The sequence below is a fragment of the Myotis nattereri genome (genome assembly GCF_964212035.1).
Source record: "Myotis nattereri genome assembly, chromosome: 1".
Classification (NCBI taxonomy): Eukaryota; Metazoa; Chordata; class Mammalia; order Chiroptera; family Vespertilionidae; genus Myotis; species Myotis nattereri.
The window spans coordinates 44056946-44080531 of NC_138075.1; the positions used below are offsets into that span (position 1 = coordinate 44056946).

Consider the following 23586-nt stretch of genomic DNA (forward strand, 5'->3'; position numbering starts at 1 on the left):
TGTTTAGTGACTAACTCAGCCATGTATGTGTGGAATACACATGCCTTGGGGAAGACTATATTTGTCACTCACACACACTTGTCTATAAATACATATATACACACACACATATACATATCAACATCAACTTGTTTTTCAAAATTCAAGTCAACAATTTAGTGGCAGAGAGATGCTGTAAGGAACATATTATTTTTAGATGCCACAGTCATGTGAGCCATAATTTTATCATAAACCAAAGATAACAGCCATCTTGAAGTCTACCTGGGTTACAGGAGGTCACTTTGATACCACTGCAAGGTTTAAAACAACAGTGTTATACACAAAGGTGGTCAGTCCATCAACTCTGAGAACAGTAACAGTTGTGATACAAAACCCAGTTTGGAAAACTGGTCATTGTGATGCCCCTTCTTGATCTTTTCTGTTTAACCTGCTAAACCTCTCAATCAGCTAAAAAACCTTTCCCAATAATAGCAGTTATTACCTGGAAAACGTTATAACCTTCTCTGACGAGGATGTCGGAACACAAGTAGAACTTTTCCTTTCCTCCAACTCTCACTCATCTGAAAACAGTTTTCAATATTTACATGTTGCATTAAGAATAGATCAGACTGATCCATGAATTCTAAAAACAAAAACACATACCTGACTTTCCTATGTCATGTTTGTCTTTTAAAAGTGGAAAATAAAACAAACAAGAGAGCTAAGAAAATAAGTACACTCAGAACCAGAGAATAAAATGACTAAGAATCAAGTCCATTTTGAATTTCAGCTGTTGATCAGATAGCAGGTTTCTACAGATTGACACGTATGGCGCATTGTATTGTCTGAAGAGAATATACTTTTAGGATAATTGACTTTCTTCTTTTTCTGGGGGGAGGTGATGCAACTTTATCTCTGTCAGCTGCACAAGACACCCAACAGGGCTTTCTAAGTTATTTTTACTTCCTACTTTGGTATGAAGATCTTACAAGAAGTCTTGTTACCCTGTGGCTAAAAAGGTAGGTATTCACAGACTTTGTTTAAGTGCCTAATACTGGTGATCCAAATTTAGAATAAAGAGCTAGACTAAAGCGAATTATTCACAGGTCTGCTAAGCCTACTCCTTACCCAGGCAGCTTTTCTCCAATCTCTAAAAACATATTCTCAGGGGTATCTAGCAGATAAGGGAGAATCTGTGATGGAGAACATGCAATTGGAATAGTCAATAAAGATGCTCCTACGTGAGTTCAAAAACTTCAAAGCACTTTGAAAGAAGCAGGCAACTGATTATCAACTGAATGCAAACTCGGGAAGAGAAGGGACAGTAATGACAGAAAAATGCAGACACACACACACTGGACACACCCCCCCATGAGCTAGTCCTGAAAATACACAGGGAATGCAGTGGGACAGATGAGATTTATAATTTAAGGCTGGATAAAATGTGCACACACAAACAAAACTCAAGTCTGTCATTTTTAGAAAATGGAAATTAAAACTATGCCCCCAGCTCCCTCCCCACAACAAAGAAAAGCCCACAATTTAAAACTTCATACATGCAATTCCTTTCATTATTGCAAATAAAATAATGCCATTGAAGTAAAATAACACCAAAACCATAGGACAAATGGTGAAGAAAAAAAAAAATCTTCAGAATCCAGAAAATTGAACTGAAGGTGTTTTGTGGGTACTTGTTATTTTTTTCTTTTTTTTCCTTTTCTTTCCTTTTTTTGGTTTATTTTTACAAGTGTTATATCAGACAGGCAGTCTTAGATTTATATACAAAAGTAAAACTGAAAATATAGTTTTGTTCTCTGTACATTTCTTTTAATTTTTTTCCCTAAAAAAAGGAAAAAAAACACACGCTTGTGTACTTTTCTAAACAGAATTAGGTAAGACAGCACAAAGTTCTCTTCTTTCTGCCAAGTTCACTTAATCTGGGGTGGGGATGAGAGCAGCAGGGGCAAGGAAATCAGTCTAATGAAATAATGTCTGGTATGATGCCAAAGATGGACGCTGTGTCCGTGCTGCTCCTGTTTGTGACTGTGTGGCTATGGCTCTCCCTCAGGCTGTTGGAGGACACGAGGCTGCTGTTACTGCCACTACTGCTTCCATTGGTGGTTGGCAGAGAAGTACTGCCTCCTGCACTCAAATGATCAAGAAACATCTGGGAGGAGGTATACGGAAAAAACCGAGAAGAGTGTAAGAGGTCTTGATCATCCGAAACTGCTGCTGCTGCAGCGGCCAGGAGGGACGTGTTATAATGCTAGGGAGGGGAAAAAAAGACAAAACAAATGTTAATTATACTTATAAATTCATAAGCTTCCTCTCAGCAGAACAAAGTCCTAACTTTAATATATTCTGAGGATCTGTTTTTTTGAAGTATTTATGAAAACATTTTGCAAAATCACACTGGGGCAGTTGGGGCTTGCCCGGGGTGGAAATGGTGAGGAAGGGGAGGGGTCAATTGGGGAAAAAGGAGACATATGTAAAACTTTAGACAAAAAAAACCCAAAAAAAACAAAAACAAAAACAAAAACAAAACCCCACAAAACATTTTGTAAAATCAAATGGCCTTATGAAATGATCAGATCATTGATCCTGAGACATTTTTGTATCTGAAACAGAAAAAAAATTGTTTTTGTTTTAATTTGTATTGAAAGCAATTTTCAAAATTATATTTCCAAACTGGCACATGCTCAGAAGTAGCAGAAAAGAAGAGAGTCTACTCTATTTCTCTTATGGAGATATTTGGCCAAGAACTTATCAGTAAAGCCCAGGCCGGGTGGCTCAAATGGCTGGAGCGTCGTCCTGTACACCAAAAGGTTACCGGTTCAATTCTCGGTCAGGGCTCATACCTTGGTTGTGGGTCTGGTGCCCGCTCTAGGCATGTACAGGAGTCAAACAATCAATGTTTCTCTGTCACATTGCTGTTTCCCTCTCTCTCCCCACCTTCTTCTCTCTCTCAAATCAATACACATGTCCTCGGGTGAGGATTAAAAAAAAATGTATCAATCAATACGATTCACTCCCGTTTCTTTCTAAAATAGAACTGGAAACCAACAAATAGAGGCTGTCCTTTCTATGTATTCAGGCTCAGGCACAGCTGACAATGGGTTCTGATTTAAATTCTTAATTAAAACCTTAACAATACAGTAACAGGTATGACTACCCTAAATTTTCTAAGGAAATTTATTTTCTTTCTCTTGGCTACATATTACACTTTTCAATATTAAAACATAGCATTTTCCCCCCCATATTACATACCTGACTGTCTCCTGATAAGAAAGGAAATAAATCTAATCCTGTGAGAGAAAAAAAGATTATTTTAATTTTTTGGGAAAAAATGTCTCTCAAATGCCCAAAAATAAACACAAGTATTAAATGCTAATTCTAATTTATTTAGAATTTCATTTAAACATGAAGAGTTGAGCTAAATGTTTTACATCCCTCCCTTCTCTAGATTACTAAGCCTGAAGTCCAATTTAGGAATGATTTGCCCTCCCTGTGACTCCACTTGTGGGACTTGGACCACTGCTGCCCTGTCACACCTAGTCCTGAACTGACATAGCACTTTTCACCAAATGTTCTCATCGACTCCTCTTTGGTAACTTTTCAAGCTACTCTAATTTACTCCTCACAAGCACCTCATGAGATAGGTAATTACTGTTGCCCTCATTTTTGTGAATGATAAAGTTTGACGTTAAAAAAGTTAAGCAAGTTGTAGCACACATTTTCTTTCTTTCTTAAGGTTGCTCACTTGCCACTATCTGCAAAAGACTCTGACTCAGTCTCCACTGGCCTGAGGGGAAACTCTGGGGTAGTAGCTACTACAGAGGACCAGCTCTGATCCCTGGCTGCCAGGGAGTCATCGCAAGGCCACCCGCTGCAATTTGCATTCTTGTCTCTATTGCCCAGTGTGTAATGCAAAGAAGAGCAAGTAAACCACTGTAAGATGCCTTGTATGACATCTGACTTGGGGAAAAGTGCAAGCAAAGATAGATACAAATATGACAGTGTAGTCAGTAGGGACCCACCTGCTGACTACACTAGAAAGGATTATTAACATGAAGACCTGCAGTGGGCTAAGTGAAAAATAGGGCTGCAATGTCCAACAGAGTAGCAGCTAATAACATGATATGGCTATTTTAATTTACTACTATTAAATAAAACAAAAAATTCAGTTCTTCAGTCATACTAGCATTCCAAATGCTCTATAACCATGTGGCTAGTAGCTACTATATTAGCTGGTAGACCACAACATTTTCCTCATTGCAGGAAGTTCTACTGGATGGAGCTGAAATCGGTTTTTTCATTACAGTTACTAAGAAGCCAATCAACTACCTCAGCTCCCAAGAATCCTTGCCAGTGGCCTGAGATTTCTGCTGGGGAAGTGTGGAGGGAAACTTCCACTTTGCATTTTGTGGTAAATTTTCTACAATGAGCCTATATGTCTTTTTGTAATAAAAAAGAAAAATGTTCTTAGATTATATGGATAATATACAAGTTATTAAATTATAAAGATATATGAGAACTTAATAATTCTTTTTGGTAGTGTAAGGATTATTAACTCAAAATACATTATACAAATAGGTATAATGACATTTCAAACTACTTTAAAAAAGAAGAATCAGCTCTGATTCTTCTCAGGGATAGAGCATCGGCCTAAGGACTGAATGGCCCTAGGTTCGATCCAGTCAAGGGCATGTACCTCGGTTGCAGGCTTGATCCCTGGCCCTGGTTGGGGTGTGTGCAGGAGGCAACCAATCGATGTCTCTCTCTCACATCGACGTGTCTCTCCTCCTCCCTTCCACTCTCTCTTAAAAATCAATGGAAAAATAGCCTCGGGTGAGGATTAATTAAAAAAAAAAGAAAGAAGAATCAGTTTTACTGGAACAAAAATTAAAATCTTGTAATATTTCAATTCTGCGTTGTTAAAAGATAATACAAAATAGTTACCTACAATGCCTCTTGCCTCATAACTGGATTCAGGGAACAAAAAATAATATTCTAAGTATCAAAATTCAAATCAGCATATAAGAAATCACCCCAAAACAACTTGTAGACTACTTTGAAGTCCACATAACCTAGAGATCATTGCATTAGTGTTATCACTGGTAGTAAAACACTGGCTATTGATGAAAGTACAAACAAGAAACTGGATTTGTATTTATTTATGACCAGTTCCATAGGCCCAATCCCGTTTTCCCAATCTTTCAATTCTTCCTCAGATTCACCCAGAAGAAGACTATATAAATCAAAGTCATCCATATGCTGTGACAATACAGAACACTCGGTGACTCACCTTGTAAGTCATAAGGCATGGGTGTCATGTGGAAAGAATGCCTGTAGTCTTGGATGAGAGATGGGTTAATATAGCTTGTGTCTACAGCAGGGAGGCTTGGGGTTCGGGACACTGGAGATGCTTGATGTGGAAGACTTAATATGCTAGAAGAAAAAAAGGTTTACACAATTTTCATGAGTCATATCAACTTTTAAGTTTAACAAACAAAGGGGTTGCATCTCATGAGTCCTAACTTTTGTGCTAAAAATAAAAACAAGGGAGATATAATTTAGACTATTATAATCACAGTTGTTCCTTGATACCCACAAAGGATTAAATTCTAGGAACCCTCACAGATTGGATGCACAAGTTGTTTAGTTGGCCCTCCCTATTAGCATGTTCTACATCCGTGAATTTCAACCAACTGTAGACTGTTGATGCAGAACTTGCTGATACAGAGGACTGACTTTATTAGAAAATGATCTGTATACTTAATAGTTGTAGAGGCTATTGGGAGAAATGGATGGATGCAATGGTATCTAATATTCATAAATCATATGCTGTCTTAGGATCACCGTCATCTATACTTTCAGAACGCAGGGGGAAGGCATGGCTGAGCTACTTCAATGGGATATGTGTGAAGTGTATCTATAGTGGACAAAATTCGGAAATCTTTTAAAAATAAGCACTGGAATGTCGGCTAGTAAAAAGCATAAGTAAATCCTTGCAAAGAAAACACATATAGACAAGACTGGGGGAATGTAGCAATCTGAGCAGTGAAGTGAACAGCTGGCCCCACGACTTGTAAGCTTTATGAAAATAAAAACTAGGTACTGTTTATCTTGGTATATCCATTGCCTGGCACAGTCACCAGCACACTGTTTGCATAAAAGGCCTGCTGAATGAACAAAGACAGCAAGACAAGGAGAAGAGATGCTCCATAATGAACAGGTGTGGAGTTTTTAAAGGGAGAATGGTATAACTGGGGGGAAAAAAACACAACAACACAAAAAGTGGGATTCTGGAATAGAGTGAAATGTTTAAGTAGCTGAGTAGTGAAATAATGTTTCGTTACCAAAAATTAGGCAAGAAGCAAAAAAGAGGAGGAAAGAAAGGAAAAAGAATTGAAATGATTTTAAAAAGAAAATAATTCTAATAGTCCTAAGTGCAAACACAAGAATCATATGGTATCCCAACCATTAGGAGGCTAATAGGTATGTATATAAATTATAGAAAATAAAAGAAAAAAGAAGGCATAAAGAGTCTATCTTTTGCTTTTAAAACTTCATGTAAAGTATGTGGGGTGTGGAGATGCACTTTTTTTTTTTTTTTTAGCATTTAGAAATTGGTGACTTTTATTGTGGAGATGCAATTTCAATGGTATAGAACAGCCGTGGGCAAACTACGGCCCGTTTGAAATGAATAAAAAAAAAAAGACTGTACCCTTTTATGTAATGATGTTTACTTTGAATTTATATTAGTTCACACAAACACTCCATCCATGCTTTTGTTCCGGCCCTCTGGTCCAGTTCTTAAACTGGAACCCATTGTGGCCCTCGAGTCAAAAAGTTTGCCCACCCCTGGTATAGAATATTTAAAAAGATGCCAAGGTTGGCCCTAGCTGGTCTGACTTAGTGGATAGAGCATTGGCCTGCAAACTGAAGGGTCCCGGGTTCAATTTTGGTCAAGGGCACATGGCTGGGTTGCGGACTCAATCCCCAGTGAGGGGCGTGCAGGAGGTAGACAATCGATGATTCTCTCTCATCACTGATGTTTCTATCTCTCTGCCTCTCCCTTCCTCTCTGAAATCAATAAAAATGTATTTTTTAAAAAAATGCCAAGGTTGGATTTCCAGGAATGGAGCTCCAGTTATGACCATCTACCACATTTTATGAATGGGATACGAAGCATAAAATACACTCTCATCCACTTCATAAAAATGTTTCATCTAATGGAAACAATTAAAGCTCTTACATCTATAAAAACTAGCATTTTCCATTAGCTGTCTCCTCTGACAATGCCCAAGGGATTACAAGAGAGAAGAAGGCTATTAAAATGCTAGTCTTTGAAAACATCTTGGTATACCAAACAGCAAGGGAAATTTCTGGATGAATACTAAACACTCAGTGGCTGAAGACTTTTACATTTACTGATCTCTTTTCCTCTTTCTAATTCCTGCCTGGCTCCTTCTCTTTCAATTTTGTGATAACATTCTGAAACGCATTTCCTCCTTTACAGCACACAATAACAAATGCAATATGCTGCCTTTAGGCTTCTATTTTTTGGCTAGTCGTTATTATAAAATGGCCACTAGTATTGAACATGGCACTATTCTTCTCAGAATGTCATAAACTCCCAAGTTGCTTGTTTTATCTGAATACAGAGAAAGATCTGGCATTTGCAAATACTATGCCTGGGTTCAGTTATGCATTGAGAAGCTCAGGAAGTAGTTAATGCACCTAATGTAATTTTCCAAATATAATAAACAAAGCTATTTTTGGAGGAACAGCAACATAAACATCCAAAGAAGAAACGTTACATTTCTAAACACTCAAAAAAGTTTCCTTTAAGGGAAAAATGTATATTCAGACAGTAAAATAATTATTACAGTTTACATATAATCGGAGGTAAAATGTTCATAAAGTAGAATTTGAAGTAGAATTAGTGTTTAAATATTCATTTTGTTTAGAATAATGCTTTTAATTGTTTTTATTTCTGTCTGTTTGGTGAGATAAGCTACTCTAGAGTGGAAATACCATCCTGTGTTATGTTTGTTTACACACCAAGATTCCTGAAATAGTCAAAGTCCTCTAACAAGTGAGGAGCTACATTTATGACGATCATGCATTTACTGTTGCAACTTAATCTTTCAAGTAATTATCTATATTCATAAAAAGCCAGCTACCGGAATGCCGGTCGCTATGACGCCCACTGGGGCCAGCAAACCAGCTCGATGGGGGTGGGGGTGGGACCAGCAGCCAACTTCCCGCGGGCCCTCCCCTGATTGGCCTTCACCACACCAATCAGGGGTGAGGCTGGCTGGTCAACCTCCCATGGCCCCTCCCCCGGCCACTGACTCCCCGATGCCCCCCCCACCCCATCTGGGGGCGGCGCCTTCCAGCCAGTTGCCCACGATCCCTCCCCCCAGCCGGCCTGGCCCTGATCAGGCCCTGATGGGGCAGGCAGGCCAGCCAACGTCCCACTGCAGTCTCCTCCTCCCGACAGGTCCAACCCTGCTCCGCCCCGATTGGGGCCAGGCTGGCTGGACCCCACCTGTGCACAAATTCGTGCACTGGGCCTCTAGTAAATATATTAAAATAGAATATCGTTTTATCTCATCAAATAATAGCAAACCTAAAAGTAATTTGACTCCAAGCAAAAAAAATGCCTCCTGGTCTTGGCCTGGTGTTGACTTTCTTTCCTGAACCCTGAAATCTGTAACAATGCCTTCTGTGGACTTTCTTTCTTTACTTACATTCTTTCTCCAGGCACTACCATTTATTGGAAGGAGATTTTTAAAAACAGCTCTTATTCAGTTACAACAGGCTGTGTAATTCCAATATATACCTAAAAAGAGGCACATCTATTTCTAATCTTTAGTGGGCTACTATTGTGCTTCACAGCAAAGCATGTCTTTTTGCTGAGAATCTCCACTGTGTCTAGGAGACTAACAGTCTGTTTAAGAGTACAACTAGTGTTATCTTGTTTTATCATCTTCTACAATGTGCTGAACCCTTCAAGGTAAATAAGACTGTACATACCCACTTTATTATCACCCATGTTTACTTAGCATGGAATACCTTATATAAAATATATAACAGTGTTTCATGAACTGAACTGAAGCATAACCAAGGTACATTATTATTGATAGTAGAGGCCCAATGCCCAAAAATTCATGCACTTGGGGTGGCGGGGTTGGGGGGGTGGGAGGGCCGGTCCCTCAGTCCACCTGCACCCTCTCACAGTCTGGGAGCCCTCAGGAGATGTCTAATGGCTTAGACATGGGGAGCGGGCCTAAGCTGCAGTCTGGCCTCCCTCTGTGGAAGGCGACTGGGCAGACTGATCAGGGGATGGCACCGGCTGGCAAGGAGCTGGCCCTGCCCCTCAGCCCATCACCCCTTTGCTGCTGCTGGTCGCTGCCACCCCCTGACCACCATCCCCTCCCTCTGCCTGCTGGTGCCACCTGCTCACCAGCCCCACCCCCTGGTCGTTCCACTGTTCGGTCAATTTACATATTACACTTTTATTATATAGGATGAGACTTAATGGGAAATGAGTCTGCAAAATAGAAAGCAATAGCCTGCCTGGCGTGGCTCAGTGGTTGAGCATCAACCTATGAACCAGGAGGTCATGGTTCGATTCCCGGGCAGGGCACATGCTCGGGTTGGTTGTGGGCTCGATACCCAGTGTGGGGCATACAAGAGGCAGTCAATCAATGATTCTCTATCACGGATGTTTCTATGTCTGTCTCCCTCTCCCTTCCTCTCTGAAACCAAAACAAATATATTTTTCTTTTCTTTTTCTTTTCTTTATTGATTAAGGTATTACATATGTGTCCTTATCCTCCCATTGCTCCCCCCCCCCGCCCCCCCGGGTGTCTGTGTCCATTGGTTAGGCTTATATGCATGCATACAAGTTCTTTGGTTGATCTCTCCTCCTTACCCCCACCCTCCCTACCTTCCCTCTCAGGTTTGACGGTCTGATCAATGCTTCTCTGTCTGTTTTTGTTCATCAGTTTATGTTGTTCATTATATTCCACAAATGAGTGAGATCATGTGATATTTATCTTTCTCTGGTTTATTTCGCTTAGCATAATGCTCTCCAGTTCCATCAATGCTGTTGCAAATGGTAAGAATTCCTTTTTTTTTACAAATGTATTTTTTAAAAAGAAAGCATTAAGTGTACTGCAAAGTAAGTTAGACTTCTTTCATTGCCAGCCTTACACACTGAGGCAGGTTGAAAGTATTTATCTGGTCTTCCTCTGTTTTCTACTTGAAACATCCTACTTAGGGTTAATTTTACAGCATATGCTTCCCAAATTGAGTAAATGTTCTAAATCCTATGAGCACTGGACCACTTGGGAAGTTCTTAGAAAAATAAAATTTCTCAGTCTTTACTCCTAAATCAGACAGTGATGGGTAGGGAAGCAATGTATGTTTTAATAAGCCCTCTGAGTGATTCTGATGTACACCAAAATTTGAGAACCACTGTACTAAAACCATATTTTGGTTTGATGAATTCTATATCTAATTTAATGCATTATCCAAACCCCTCAAGAATATCACACACTAGGGAAAAAAATTCAACTTATTTGATTGCTAATTAAGTCTTATAATCATGCATAATCATTTTATTTGGAAGATCCTACTTGCAAAATTAATTTTCATGACGAATCTTATTTTAAGGTCTCAGCACTTACCTTTTATTATTTAGTGGTGATGTGGGAGATAAGGAAGGACAGGCCCTCTTGGCAGGTGGCTCTTCCTCCTCTTCATCGGAAGAACTGTCTATGGTGAGGTCAATCACCTCTACTTTCTTATTTTTATTTGAGGACTGGTGGTGAGAAGTCACCTGATGCTCTAGTGTGGAGCTCAAGCATCCTGTTTGGGAATGATTAAAACACAAGACAAAAAAGACTTATGACACCTCTTTTTTCTCATGAGTGTGCTCATGAGTTAATTTATCAGTTATAGTTTAGACTTACAATATTGCTGGGGTCAGAGAGTAGAAAACCAAAAGTGGTTCTGTTTGCCTAAGTTTAAAACTACTATTTAGTGTTGGCTGCTAAAAAATATTTTTTGAAAAATAATTCTGAATCAAGACAATCAAAATGTATGTCCATTTCAGAATAAAAGCAGCTTGAGCGCAAAGCCTATGTATTACGTGTGTTTATCTGTACAGTACCTGAAATACTTAAGTAACATTTTTAAAAAGTCATATAGCCTCTCTCCAGCAAAAACATAATGAAAGCCAGGAAAAGAAAAAAAAGCAAATAAAAGAATGTTCACAAATCTGTACCAATCTACTAAAAATTTAAAAGGATACCATTTCAAAAGCATGATTTTATAAAGACTTATTGAAACCTTTGAAATCTTATATCACAACATTTTAAAAGCTGGCAAAAGTGAGTTTAAAAGGAGCTTTACTACTTTTGAACATTTAATTAATAATTTAATAAGAGTTATTGAACCTTAACCGGTTTGGCTCAGTGGATAGAGCATCCGCCTGTGGACTCAAGGGTCCCAGGTTCGATTCCGGTCAAGGGCATGTACCTTGGTTGCGGGAACATCCCCAGTGGGGAGTGTGCAGGAGGCAGCTGATCGATGTTTCTCTCTCATCGATGTTTCTAGCTCTCTATCCCTCTCCCTTCCTCTCTGTAAAAAATCAATAAAATATATTTTAAAAAAAAGTTATTGAGCTGAGTGTTTTTTATAAAATTTCTGAGTATTTTAAGAGCAGGAAGATTGCCCACCTTTAAAAAAAATCACTCACCATCAACTCCATTGTAAGAGGAAGAAACTTCTTGTACTTCCTTTTTTGATCTCATAGGTGCCCAAGAGCCATCTTCCTTAAACTGTATTTCATCACAATCTGTACAGTACTTTAGGATTTCCATAAACAAGCTATAAAACACAATTTGTCTTTTGAATATCACATTTTAAATGAAGATAGATTAGAATTATTACTGTTAAAAAAACCATTCAGATCCTTCATGCTTTGTACAAGTATAAATGAGAAAGAAGAAAATGGACCAGATAAGTTATACTTGTTCTCAAAATCTAGAGCTAAATAGAAAGTAGTTATTTATCTTATGGTACCTTTATGCAAGGAAACATTACGTAACCATGAAAAAAGAGATTTCTAAACATTTGTTAGTATGGGAAAATGTTCACAGAAAGTAGGAAGAGGCCAAGAAAAGAAAACCTTACACTTAAATAAAATTCTGTGTGTACATGGTACAGAAATAGCACTTATCTCTGAGTGTGACACTGTATATTTCTTCATACCTTTTTTACATAGTCCAAATTGCCTCTAGTAAGCATATCTTGTTTGATTAACTGAAGCAATAAATACAAGACATGTATTGAATGTTAAGCCTCCTGATAAATATGGAGATATTAAAAAATGAGACTTGCAAAAATGTGTAAAACTAATGGTCAAATTCTTAGGTTATAATGTTAAATGAAATCGGATAAAAATATTAATACTGTGCAGTCACAATTGTGAAAATAACACACTACAAAAGCTTTTTAATTTTCCTATCTTTTTTAATTCTTCATTAAGTGTATGGGTGTATATATATATGTATGCATACATGACTTTTAGAATAACAAAGAAATCTCAATTGATGGGAGATCTAAAGCAATGTAATATACAATTGGTAAAATATTATTATTCAATTGAGATTTATTAGTGATCATTGTTATCTATGAAAAATTAAACATAAAACATTAAATTACATGTTTACTTTCCCCCTATTGACTGGTCTAACATCTTTCAAGCTCTGGGATACCCTTGCATTGCTAAATGTATTCCATTTCTCATGTTACACCTTCAGACTCCTATGTTTTCTCAAATACTACAGATAAGCTGCCTTGAGTGTTTTGTTAGAGAGTACAGGAAATATCAAGAAGATTCTTTTTTTCAGTTTCTTTTTGTTCAGTGGCAAAATGGGGGAGGGTGGGGGGGAAGCTAGAGAATAGGGGAAAATTTAGCGGAACATTCCAAGATGTTTGGTAGGGTAGATAAAACATGAGTGTTAAAAATATAGATAGTCATGATGCTATAGGTGGAGAAGAAAGACAAACACAAGTATTTCAGAGAAAATAAAAAAAAAACAAAGTAAGCTGCTACTCATTCAGTATGTGGATTGGTTTAGGAGCCCTTACAGCAGGGACAGGCATGAGAAAATCTCCAAAAACAGGCTAACTTCTAAAAAGCCCAGTTTCTGGTAAGCTTACGTTAGCCAGTTTCACAATTCTCTTATTTTCTCTCTAACATGGTCTGCATGTCTAGGGATAGATGGATTCATGTTAGGAAAAGGTGTAAGCATAACCCTGCTTGGAACTATTGGTGCTTAAATGGTAAAGTCAGGAGGCACTGACAGTAAAGCATGCATTTTCCAAATGAGGACATCAAGTTAAAAAGAGAAAATGTTCATAATATTATTTGGTTTGAAAAATATTATTTGTAGAATCATAAAAATCCTAAAAATATGTAACTCAGAAAACCTGACCTGATAATAACAAACCCAGATAATGCCATTACAAGGAAAAACTTTAAAGTGACATACCCATCAATAATAAGGTGCTCATACGGAGCCTTTTTATCACAGACAGGACAAACCCAGGTTGGCTTTTTCTCATTCATTTGAATATAAAGAGTTGCATCAAAACACTGCAGATGAGAACAGGTAAGGGCCCGACATGGAATTGTCAGCCGCATTTTACCAAGCTTTAAAAGAGGGAGACAAAAGTAAATATTAGACAACTATTATTCAAAATTTAAGTTTTGATATATATTTCCCGATGCACAATGTATATATGTGTTCTGATTTAAAGCATTCTGTGTTTACTTTTCGTCAATATGGAAGAACATTAAATACATTTTCTGTAAAACAACTATAAAAAATTACAGAATTTCTTTAGATATTAAACACAGTGGCTATGGAAAGTCTACAGCAAAGGTTATTTACCCTCACTCTACAGCTCACAGATAGGCTTTTGCGGGGAGGAAGGGACATGAACTCCTTGAAATATGTAAAATTTTGGCCTGGTCTGCGTGGCTCAGTGGTTGAGTGTTGACCTATGAACCAGGAGGTCATGGTTCAAATCCCCAGGTTGTGGCCTCAATGCTGAGTAGGTGGCCTGCAGGAGGCAGTCCACTGATGATCCTCTCTCAACATGGATGTTTCTCTCTCTCCCTCTCTGAAATCAATCAATAAAATAAATATGTAAAAATTTTAAAGTATGTGCATTTTCCCGGAGAGAGTGCTTCCACTAAATTCTTAAAATAATCCCTGATCCAAAACAATTAGAACCATTTTTACTAGCAATTTGGGAAAGGAAAAAAGAATGTCTTATTAAATATTGCAGTATACAGATACAATGATATTACTATCAACCTGACACCTGAATGAGAGTAGTACCCAGGTCAAAATGAAATGAATGACAAACATTCCCCACAATGTTTGACTTAATTGCCAAATGACTACTCTGAGAAGGAAGGCAAGTGTGTGCGCACTCTGTATGCCCGTCCTCACTGGGCACCATCACAAGCAATTCAGCAAACACCCCTGGATTTCTAGCACCTCCAGCATGTTATGAGACTTTATCTTCCTGCCCTGCAAATGTTGCTTAAGCTGACACACGCTGAGTCTGTCCTATGTACAATAAAATCTGCTTCATCTGGTCCCTGAGCTGTTAGCTGTGGCCTAAGGCAGAGAAGCCATCCATGGATCTTCCCACAGGGAGCTGCCTATCACCACGCCCTTTCCCTGAAGAACACCCTGTACAGTGCACTGCATTTCCATTGTGGGGTCCACAGAAGCTACACTGCCATATCTGGGCATACCTCATTTTAGTGCGCCTTGCTTTATAGTGTTTCACAGATGTGCGTTTTTTTCACAAATTGATGACAAGACCCTCCACTGGAAATAGATTACGACTCGCTATACTGTGGTGGTTTAGAACTGAACACACAGTATCTCTGAGGTATGCCTTCAGTATAGAAATTATCTATTTTCAATAATCACGTTATTTCCTGAACACCAGAAAAAGATTTTCTACACATTTGCAACCTTAGAAAATATAAAAGCTTGGAAAAGATCATGAATTAAATGAGGGAAAAAAGGAGGAAAAGATTCTTGGCTTAGAATAATTTCAGGGAAATGTGCAATTTCCTAGTCTACTAAGGAAATTTACTGTCATTTGGGGCCCTAAATTATTTTTCTGGTACCAATGATTTACTGTGCCTCTAGGAAAGGCCCTACCCTTTCTGGGCTTCTTTTTCTATCTCTAAAGTAACACCGTTTCCTCCTAACTTCAACAGGATGTAGTGATGAAGAATAAAAAAAGGACACAGATGTGCTATAAACTTATGAGAAGGAAGTAATGCCAGTTTATAGTATGAGAAGTATGAACAGGAGGGACCCAGAGAAAACTGATAGCTCTCTTGTCTTTGCTTCCAACTCTACCCTGCATATGATCATACTATTCATTATGTGTGTGTCCCCTTCTACTAACAGGGGTGGGCAAACTTTTTGACTCGAGGGCCACAATGGGTTCTTAAACTGGATCGGAGGGCCGGAACAAAAGCATGGATGGAGTTTGTGTGAACTAATATAAATTCAAAGTAAACATCATTACATAAAAGGGTACGGTCTTTATTTTTTTTTTAGTTTTATTCATTTCAAACGGGCGAATCCGGCCTGCAGGCCGTAGTTTGCCCACGGCTGTACTAGAAGCACATTGGCTTAATCTCCTTATCCTTGGCACTTGGAAATGTGCCTGCTATACAGCAGGAAGGTGGTCTGGTTCAGCTGTGCAAGTGGGGAGTCTTAGGAGGCACCATTCATGCAGTGTGCGCAGGCTATATGCAGCACTCCCGAGGCAGCCCCGAGTAGGAGTCTGGAGTTAGGGACCTAGGTTTGACTCCTGGCCTCACTACTTATTTGTGAATCCTGGATGTTACTGAGTCTCTCTGAGCCTGTTTTGTAAAATAGGGATAAAAACAGCACCTATATTATAAGATTCTGGGGTTTAAATTGTTTATTGCACAGTTCCTGAAACATGGTTAAGTACTCAGAATATGTCACCCATTACTGAAGTACAGGAACATATTTGCTTCTTCTTCTATTCTGTGCTCATACAGTATTAACAAGTTCATTACTCCCTTTCTATAATTCTATTCAATATTTATGCTCTGATTTACATAAGCACTTATTAAAAAGCAAAAAGAACAAACTAGCACTAATAAAAGAAAAAGCATCTATTCATGAGCCAAGATGTTTCATTAGTTCAGGGACAATTTCCAAATAACAATCTGGTTGGTGGAGCTAAATTTTTTACATCCTAAAGCAGACCTTAACTCACCCATGAAGTGGAAATTCCTACTGAGTATTTTTGTTACTGTCTTAATAATAGGAAGAAAAATCAGAGACTAAGAATCCTAGATAAATACAATAACAGTAAACAAGTTCATATACTGCCTAACTAGTAGGCTACTTCTGGTAGTTTATGAAGACAATGGGTAAGATGATAAGGTCTTCATCTCACATACCTTCATTCCTATAATCCCCAGCTATTAGTTCATCTTTTTGATCAGAGAGCAGCCACACTGACAAGTTTACCCTACAGAGTTTTGAAGGAACACTGCTACATGAACAGCACAGGAAGAACATTTATAAATAGGTACAGGAAAGGAAAAGTTCACTTTCAAATGTCTTGTTTATTAGCTGTCACACAAATGCCTTGCTTTAAAGAATCACAAGTTTGCTAATCCTCTTCATGTTCCTGATTTTTAAAAACAATCACTAAATTCCACACTTATCTACAAATGGATACTGATTTCTTTAACCTGGTATCAGACAGAAACTGAGGTTTGAATATCTTCATCTTCTAATTACAAATTCCCCCTTTCCCTTTATAGCAGTGGTTCTCAACCTGCTGGCCCTTTAAATACAGTTCCTCATGTTGTGACCCAACCATAAAATTATTTTCGTTGCTACTTCATAACTGTAATGTTGCTACTGTTATGAATCGTAATGTAAATATCTGATATGCAGGATGGTCTTAGGTGACCCCTGTGAAAGGGACATTTGACCGCCAAAGGGGTCGCGACCCACAGGTTGAGAATCGCTGCTTTATAGGCTGTGGTGGATAGCTGCATCATTTGCAAATAAACACTTAGAAAACAACTCCCAAGTGAATTTTCTAATGCCACTAATCTTATTATAACATGATCGTGCTACATTAGTAACTAACTGATGAAGGTGCAAGAGAAAATACCCAAGCTAAGTATGTTTAAACCAATTTATATCAAAAGGAGCCTAAAAAGCCAATAAAATATGTATTTTACTCATAAAAAGAATAATTTCACAACTTTTCCTTCATCATCATAAATATTTCATAAATAAATTTCCAAGGGGCTTATTTATATTTCTTCTATCAATGGCAAGTCACTGTATTTGCATTTATAGGTCTGAGGAGTATCTCACAAAGCAAGCTCTCAAACATTTTTCCAGCTCTATTTTTAATAAATCAGAATGAAAAAATTCCCAAAGAACAAAAACATTTTCAATTATTTTCATTGCCTTTAGCTAAATAGCACATAAACAGAAACTCATTTATTTTGAGCTGTGTATATCACAACAAGGACAATTCAAATGCACTGTCAGATATCATATTTACATATTTCAAAGGGAACAAATCTCTTTTATTATTCTATAAATTTGATATATAGATGAGTTGTAATTACTAAGCTTTACTTTTTAGGATAAAAACATATCTAAAACATACTGCCTTTCCATATCAGAATAATTGTAAAGGGATTGTCCCCTTAGCCATATAGAAATCCATAAAATTATTATAATTATGCTTTACATATAGTTTTTTCTATAACCTGAATTTTGAAAGCAGGTGTCAATTTAAAATGAACTGGTAAAAATTGTTGAAACTAAAAATGGAGGAGCTGGGGAATATGGAAAGAAAAATTAAAAGCTGGCCCACTAAATAGGTTCAAGGAGCAAAATGTGATTAACATTTTCTAATAATAGAGCAAAGATCATCTGATTTATAAAATTCAAAACTAGTCCTATAAATAAAAATGTCAAGATTTATACTGTAGTGTTTATTTATATGAATAAATGCTTCATCTACATGTTAAATGATGTCATATATATTAGCACAACTGTAAACACATTTATGTATGTATGTATGTATGTTAATCCTCCCCTGAGGATATTTTTCCATTGATTTTTAGGGAGAGTGGAAGAAAGAAGGAAAAGACAGAAACATCAATGTGAGAGAAACACTTCGATTGGTTGCCTCCTGCATGTGCCCTGACCAGGGTCTGGGCTGAGGAGGAGCCTGCAACCAAGGTACATGCCTAACCCCAGACTCTTTGTTCAGCAGGCCAACACTCTAACCACTGAGCAAAACCGGCTAAGGTACAACTGGAAACACTTTTAAAATGATAATACAGAAAAACAAGACTTCTTTCAGTTATTTCCTTTGACATGCAGAAAATTGTTAAGTTTGGTGTAGTCCTATTTGTCTATTTTTGCTTTTGTTGCCTGTGCTTTGGTGTCATAGCCAAGTTATCATTGCTAAATTCAATTGAAGCTTTACCCCTATGTTTTCTTCTAGGAGTTTGTTTAATGTCTTACATTGTAGGTCTGTAATCCATTCATTAATTTTTGTATATATTGCAAATTAAGGGTTCAAATTCATTACTTTGCATGTGAACACAGTTTTCCTAACACCATTTATTATATAGACGAACTTTTCCTCGCTGTATAGTCCTGGTACCCTTGTTCAGTTGTTTGTACATAAATGCAAGAGTTTGTTTCTAGACTCTGTATTTTGTTCCAATGGTCTACATTATCTATCTTTATGTCAGTACCACACCATCTTAAGTGCTGCTGCTTTGAAATCAGGGAGTATAAGACCCCAAACTTTGTTCTCATTAAAAGATTGTTTTGGTGCCCTAGACCAGGGATGGGCAAACTTTTTGACTCGAGGGCCACAATGGGTTCTTAAACTGGACCGGAGGGCCGGAACAAAAGCATGGATGGAGTGTTTGTGTGAACTAATATAAATTCAAAGTAAACATCATTACATAAAAGGGTACGGTCTCTCCTTTTTTTTAGTTTTATTCATTTCAAACGGGCCAGATCCGGCCTGCGCGCCGTAGTTTGCCCACGGCTGCCCTAGACGGTTTGGCTCAATGGATAGAGTGTTGTTGGCCTGTGGACTGAAGGGTCCTGGTTTGATTCCGGTCAAGGGCACATGCCCAGGTTGTGGGCTCAATCCCCAGTGGGGGGCATGCAAAAGGCAGCTGATCAGTGATTCTCATCATTGATGTTTCTCTCTCTCCCTTTCCCTTCCTCTCTGAAATCAATAAAAATATATTAAAAAAGTAACTTTATCTTAAAAAGATTGTTCTAGCTATTTAGAGTCCTTTGAGATTCCATAGAAATTACAGAATTCCTCCCACCCACCCCCATTTTTGCAAAAAATGCCATGGGATTTTGATAGAAATTGCACTGAATCTGTAGATCACTTTGACCAGTATGGACATTTAAACAATAAGTCCTTCAAACCAATGATATAGGATGTCTTTCCATTTATTTGAATTTGTTTAGTAATGCTTTGTAGTTTTCAATGTTATAAGTCTTTCATCTCCTTGGCTAAGTTTATTCCTAAATAATCTTTTTTGATGCTATGATAAATGGGATTGTTTTCTGAATTTCCTTTTCAGATTGGTCATTGTTATTGTATAGAAATGTAACAAATTTTTGACTGTTGGTTTGTAACTAACAACTTTTCTAAATTTGTTTATTGGTTCCAACAATTTTTCTCGCATATTTAGGGCTTTCTATAATAAAAAAATCATGTCATCTGTGACAGATCACTTTATTTCTTCCTTTCTAATTTGTATGTCTTTTTAAAAAAAATATATTTTATTGATTTTTTACAGAGAGGAAGGGAGAGGGATAGAAAGTTAGAAACATCGATGAGAGAGAAACATTGATCAGCTGCCTCCTGCACATCTCCCACTGGGGATGTGCCTGCAATCAAGGTACATGCCCCTGACCAGAATTGAACCTGGGACCCTTCAGTCCACAGGCCGACACTCTATCCACTGAGCCAAACCAGTCAGGGCTAATTTGTATGTCTTAATCCTTTCCTTGTCTTATTGTTCTGACTATAACTTGTACTATGATAAATGATAGTGGTGAGAGTGGGTATCCTTGCCTTAATCCTCTAGAGCAGTGGTTGGCAAACTGCGGCTCAGCAAACCACGGCTCGCGAGCCACATGCAGCTCTTTGGCCCCTTGAGTGTGGCTCTTCCACAAAATACCGACTTTTGCGCATGGGCCACAAAGTTTCAATCGCACTGTTACATGCGCGCCCCCCATGTGTATTTCTTTGGCCCCTTGAGTGTGGCTCTTCCACAAAATACCGACTTTTGTGCATGGGCCACGAAGTTTCAATCGCACTGTTATGTGCGCGCCCCCCATGTGTATTTCTTTGGCCCCTTGAGTGTGGCTCTTCCACAAAATACCGATTTTGCGCATGGGCCACGAAGTTTCAATCATACTGTACGTGCGTGCCCCCCATGTGGTATTTTGTGGAAGAGCCACACTCAAGGGGCCAAAGAGCCGCATGTGGCTCGTGAGCTGCGGTTTGCCAACCACGGCTCTAAAGCAGTGGTTCTCAACCTTGGTTGCACATTAGAATCACCTGGGAATCTTTTTAAAATCCTGATTTCTGGGCTTCATCCTCCGGAAATTCAGTTTCTTTCTTATGGGGTGAGGCCACTACATTAGTAACAAAGAAACAGAATTTCCGGAGGATGAAGCCCAGAAATCAGGATTTTAAAAAGATTCCCAGGTGATTCTAACGTGCAGCCAAGGTTGAGAACCACTGCTCTAGAGGAAGAGATTTCGGTCTTTCCACATTGACTATGATGTTCACTGTGGGCTTTGCATACTAGTATATGGCTATTATGTTCAGGAAGCTTCCTTCTAGTCTAGTTTGTTGAGCACGGGAAAAATGCTGAATTTTTGTCAAATGTTTTTTCTACATCAATTGAGATGATCATATGTGCTTTGTCCTTCATTTTGTTAATGTAGTATATGACATTAATTTTTGTTATGTTCCAGCCATAAATCCCACTTGGTCACCGTGTATAATACTTTTAATGTGCTGGTGAATTCAGTTTGCTAGTATTTTGTTAGGGGTTTTTTGCATCAATATTCATCAGGGATGTTGGTATGCAGTTTTTCCCCCCCTGGCTTGTTTTTGTCTGATTTGGGGATCAGGTAATACTGGCCTCATAAAGTGAGTTTAGGAGTATTCCTTCCTCTTCAATTCTTTGAAACAATGGGAAAAAACTGGTATTAATTCTCCTTTAAATTGTTAGTATGATTCTGCAGTGAAGCCATGGGGTCTTGGGCTTTTCTTTGTTGGGAGGTTTTTGATCCCTAATTTAGAAAAGATTTGTTCAGATTTCTTATTTCTTCATGACTCAATCTTAGTGGGTTATATGTTTGTAGAAAGTTATCCAATTTGTTAGCATACAATTGTTCATAAGTAGTCTCTTAAAATCCTTATTTCTGTTTCTAATTTCAGCTACTTGAGTCTTTCCTCTTTTTTTCTTTTCTTTTTTAAAAATATATTTTATTGATTTTTTTTTACAGAGAAGGGAGAGGGATAGAGAGTTAGAAACATCGATGAGAGAAAAACATCGATCAGCTGCCTCCTGCACACCCCCCACTGGGAATGTGCCCGCAACCAAGGTACATGCCCTTGACCGGAATCGAACCTGGGACCCTTCAGTCCGCAGGCCAATGCTCCATCCACTGAGCCAAACTAGTCAGGGCGTCCTCTTTTTTTCTTAAGTCTAGCTTTTGCCAATCTTTAAAAAAAAACAAACATTTTGGTCTTATTAATTTTTTTCTATTCTCTTAATCTTTGCTCTAATCTGTTATTTCCGTCCTTCGGCTGACGTTGAGTTTATTTTATTTTTATTTTTCTAGTTTTTAAAAAATATATTTTTATTGACTTCAGAGAGGAAGGGAGAAGAAAAGAGAAATGAAACATCAATGATCAATGATCACTGGCTGCCTCTTGCACAACTCCCACTGGGGATTGAGCTCACAACCCAGATGTGTCATGACTGGGAATCAAACTGTGACCTCCTGGTTCACAGGCCAATGCTCAACCAGAGCCACACAAGCAGGACCATTTTTCTAGTTTCTTGAGGTAAGTTCGAGTGTTGATTTGAGAACTCTCTTCTTTTTTAATGTAAGCATTTAGTACTATAAACTTCCCTCCTCCTACTGCTTTTGTTGTATCCCATAAGTTTTGGTATATTGGGTTTTGTTTTAATTTGTTCTCCAAATATTTTCTACATTCCCATGTGGAATTTCTTCTTTAACCCATCGATTGTTTAGCCCAGCTGGTGTGGCTCAGTGGTTGAGATCAATCCATGAACCAGGAGTCATGATTCTCATCATTGATGTTTTTATCTCCCTCACCCTGAAATAAATAAAAACATCAAAAAAGAATGTTTACTTTCTGCTACTGATTTTTAACTTCATCCCTCTCTGTCTTCAGAGAAGATACTTTGTATGATTTTATTTCTAAACTAGAGGCCTGGTGCACAAAAATTTGTGCACTTGGGGGGAGGGGGTCCCTCAGCCAGGCCTGTGCCCTCTCACAGTTTGGGACCCCTCGGGGGTGACCACTTGCTGGGTTAGGCTTGCTCCCTGGGGGGATTGGACCTAAGATGGCAATCAGACATCCCTCTGGCAGCCCGGCAGCCCTCGGGGGATGTCCACTTGTCAGCAGGGAGCAGACCTAAGCTGCAGTTGGACATCCTTAGCGCGGCTGAGGAGGTGGGAGAGGCTCCCACCACCACTGCTGTAATGGCAGCCATCAGCCTGGCTTGTGGCTGAGCAGAGCTCCCCCCTGTGAGAGCACACTGACCACCAGAGGGCAGCTCCTGCATTGAGCGTCTGCCCCCTGGTGGTCAGTGTGTGTCATAGTGACCAGTCATTCCCAGTCTTTCTGCTGTTAGGGTCAGTTTGCATATTACCCTTTAACTATATAGAATAGAGGCCTGGTGCACGGGTGGGGGCCAGCTGGTTTGCCATGAAGGGTGTCCCGGATCAGGGTGGGGGTCCCGCTTGGGTGCCTGGCCAGCCTGGGTGAGGGGCTAATGGCTGTTTGCAGCTGGTCACACTCCCTTCAGGGTTGGGGTCCCCACTGGGGTGCCTGGCCAGCCTGGATGAGGGGCTGATGGCTGTTTGCAGCTGTTCACACCCCCTTCAGGGTGGGGGTCCTCACTGGGGTGCCTGGCCAGTCTGGGTGAGGGGCTGAGGGCCGTTTTCAGGCTAGCCTGCGACTGAAGCTCCCAGCCTCTCCTTTTTTTCTTTTTATCTTTATTCTGGGATTTATTTACCTTCTATAGCTGTCACTGGAGCTGAGAGCCGGCTCCAGCTCCGAGGTGGCGGCTGGCTGAAAGCAGGTATCTGGGGTTTGTTTGGCTTCTATAATTGAAACACTGTTGCTGTCCTGCTTGCTCCAGCTCTG

General features: G+C 38.9%; 1 protein-coding gene across 2 annotated transcripts in view; it reads right to left on the reverse strand.

The window, feature by feature from the left end:
- PIAS1 (protein inhibitor of activated STAT 1) overlaps positions 1-23586 on the reverse strand; it is a 137755-nt gene continuing 114169 nt past the window's right edge. For both annotated transcript variants that reach the window (XM_081113373.1, XM_081113374.1), the window contains exons 9-14: positions 13557-13717; positions 11756-11886; positions 10683-10863; positions 5285-5427; positions 3247-3284; positions 1-2245 (exon numbers count right to left, since the gene is read on the reverse strand). In XM_081113373.1, the coding sequence (XP_080969499.1) occupies positions 1952-2245; positions 3247-3284; positions 5285-5427; positions 10683-10863; positions 11756-11886; positions 13557-13717 (948 nt within the window). In that variant the 3' untranslated portion in view covers positions 1-1951. The remainder of the gene's footprint in view (positions 2246-3246; positions 3285-5284; positions 5428-10682; positions 10864-11755; positions 11887-13556; positions 13718-23586) is intronic.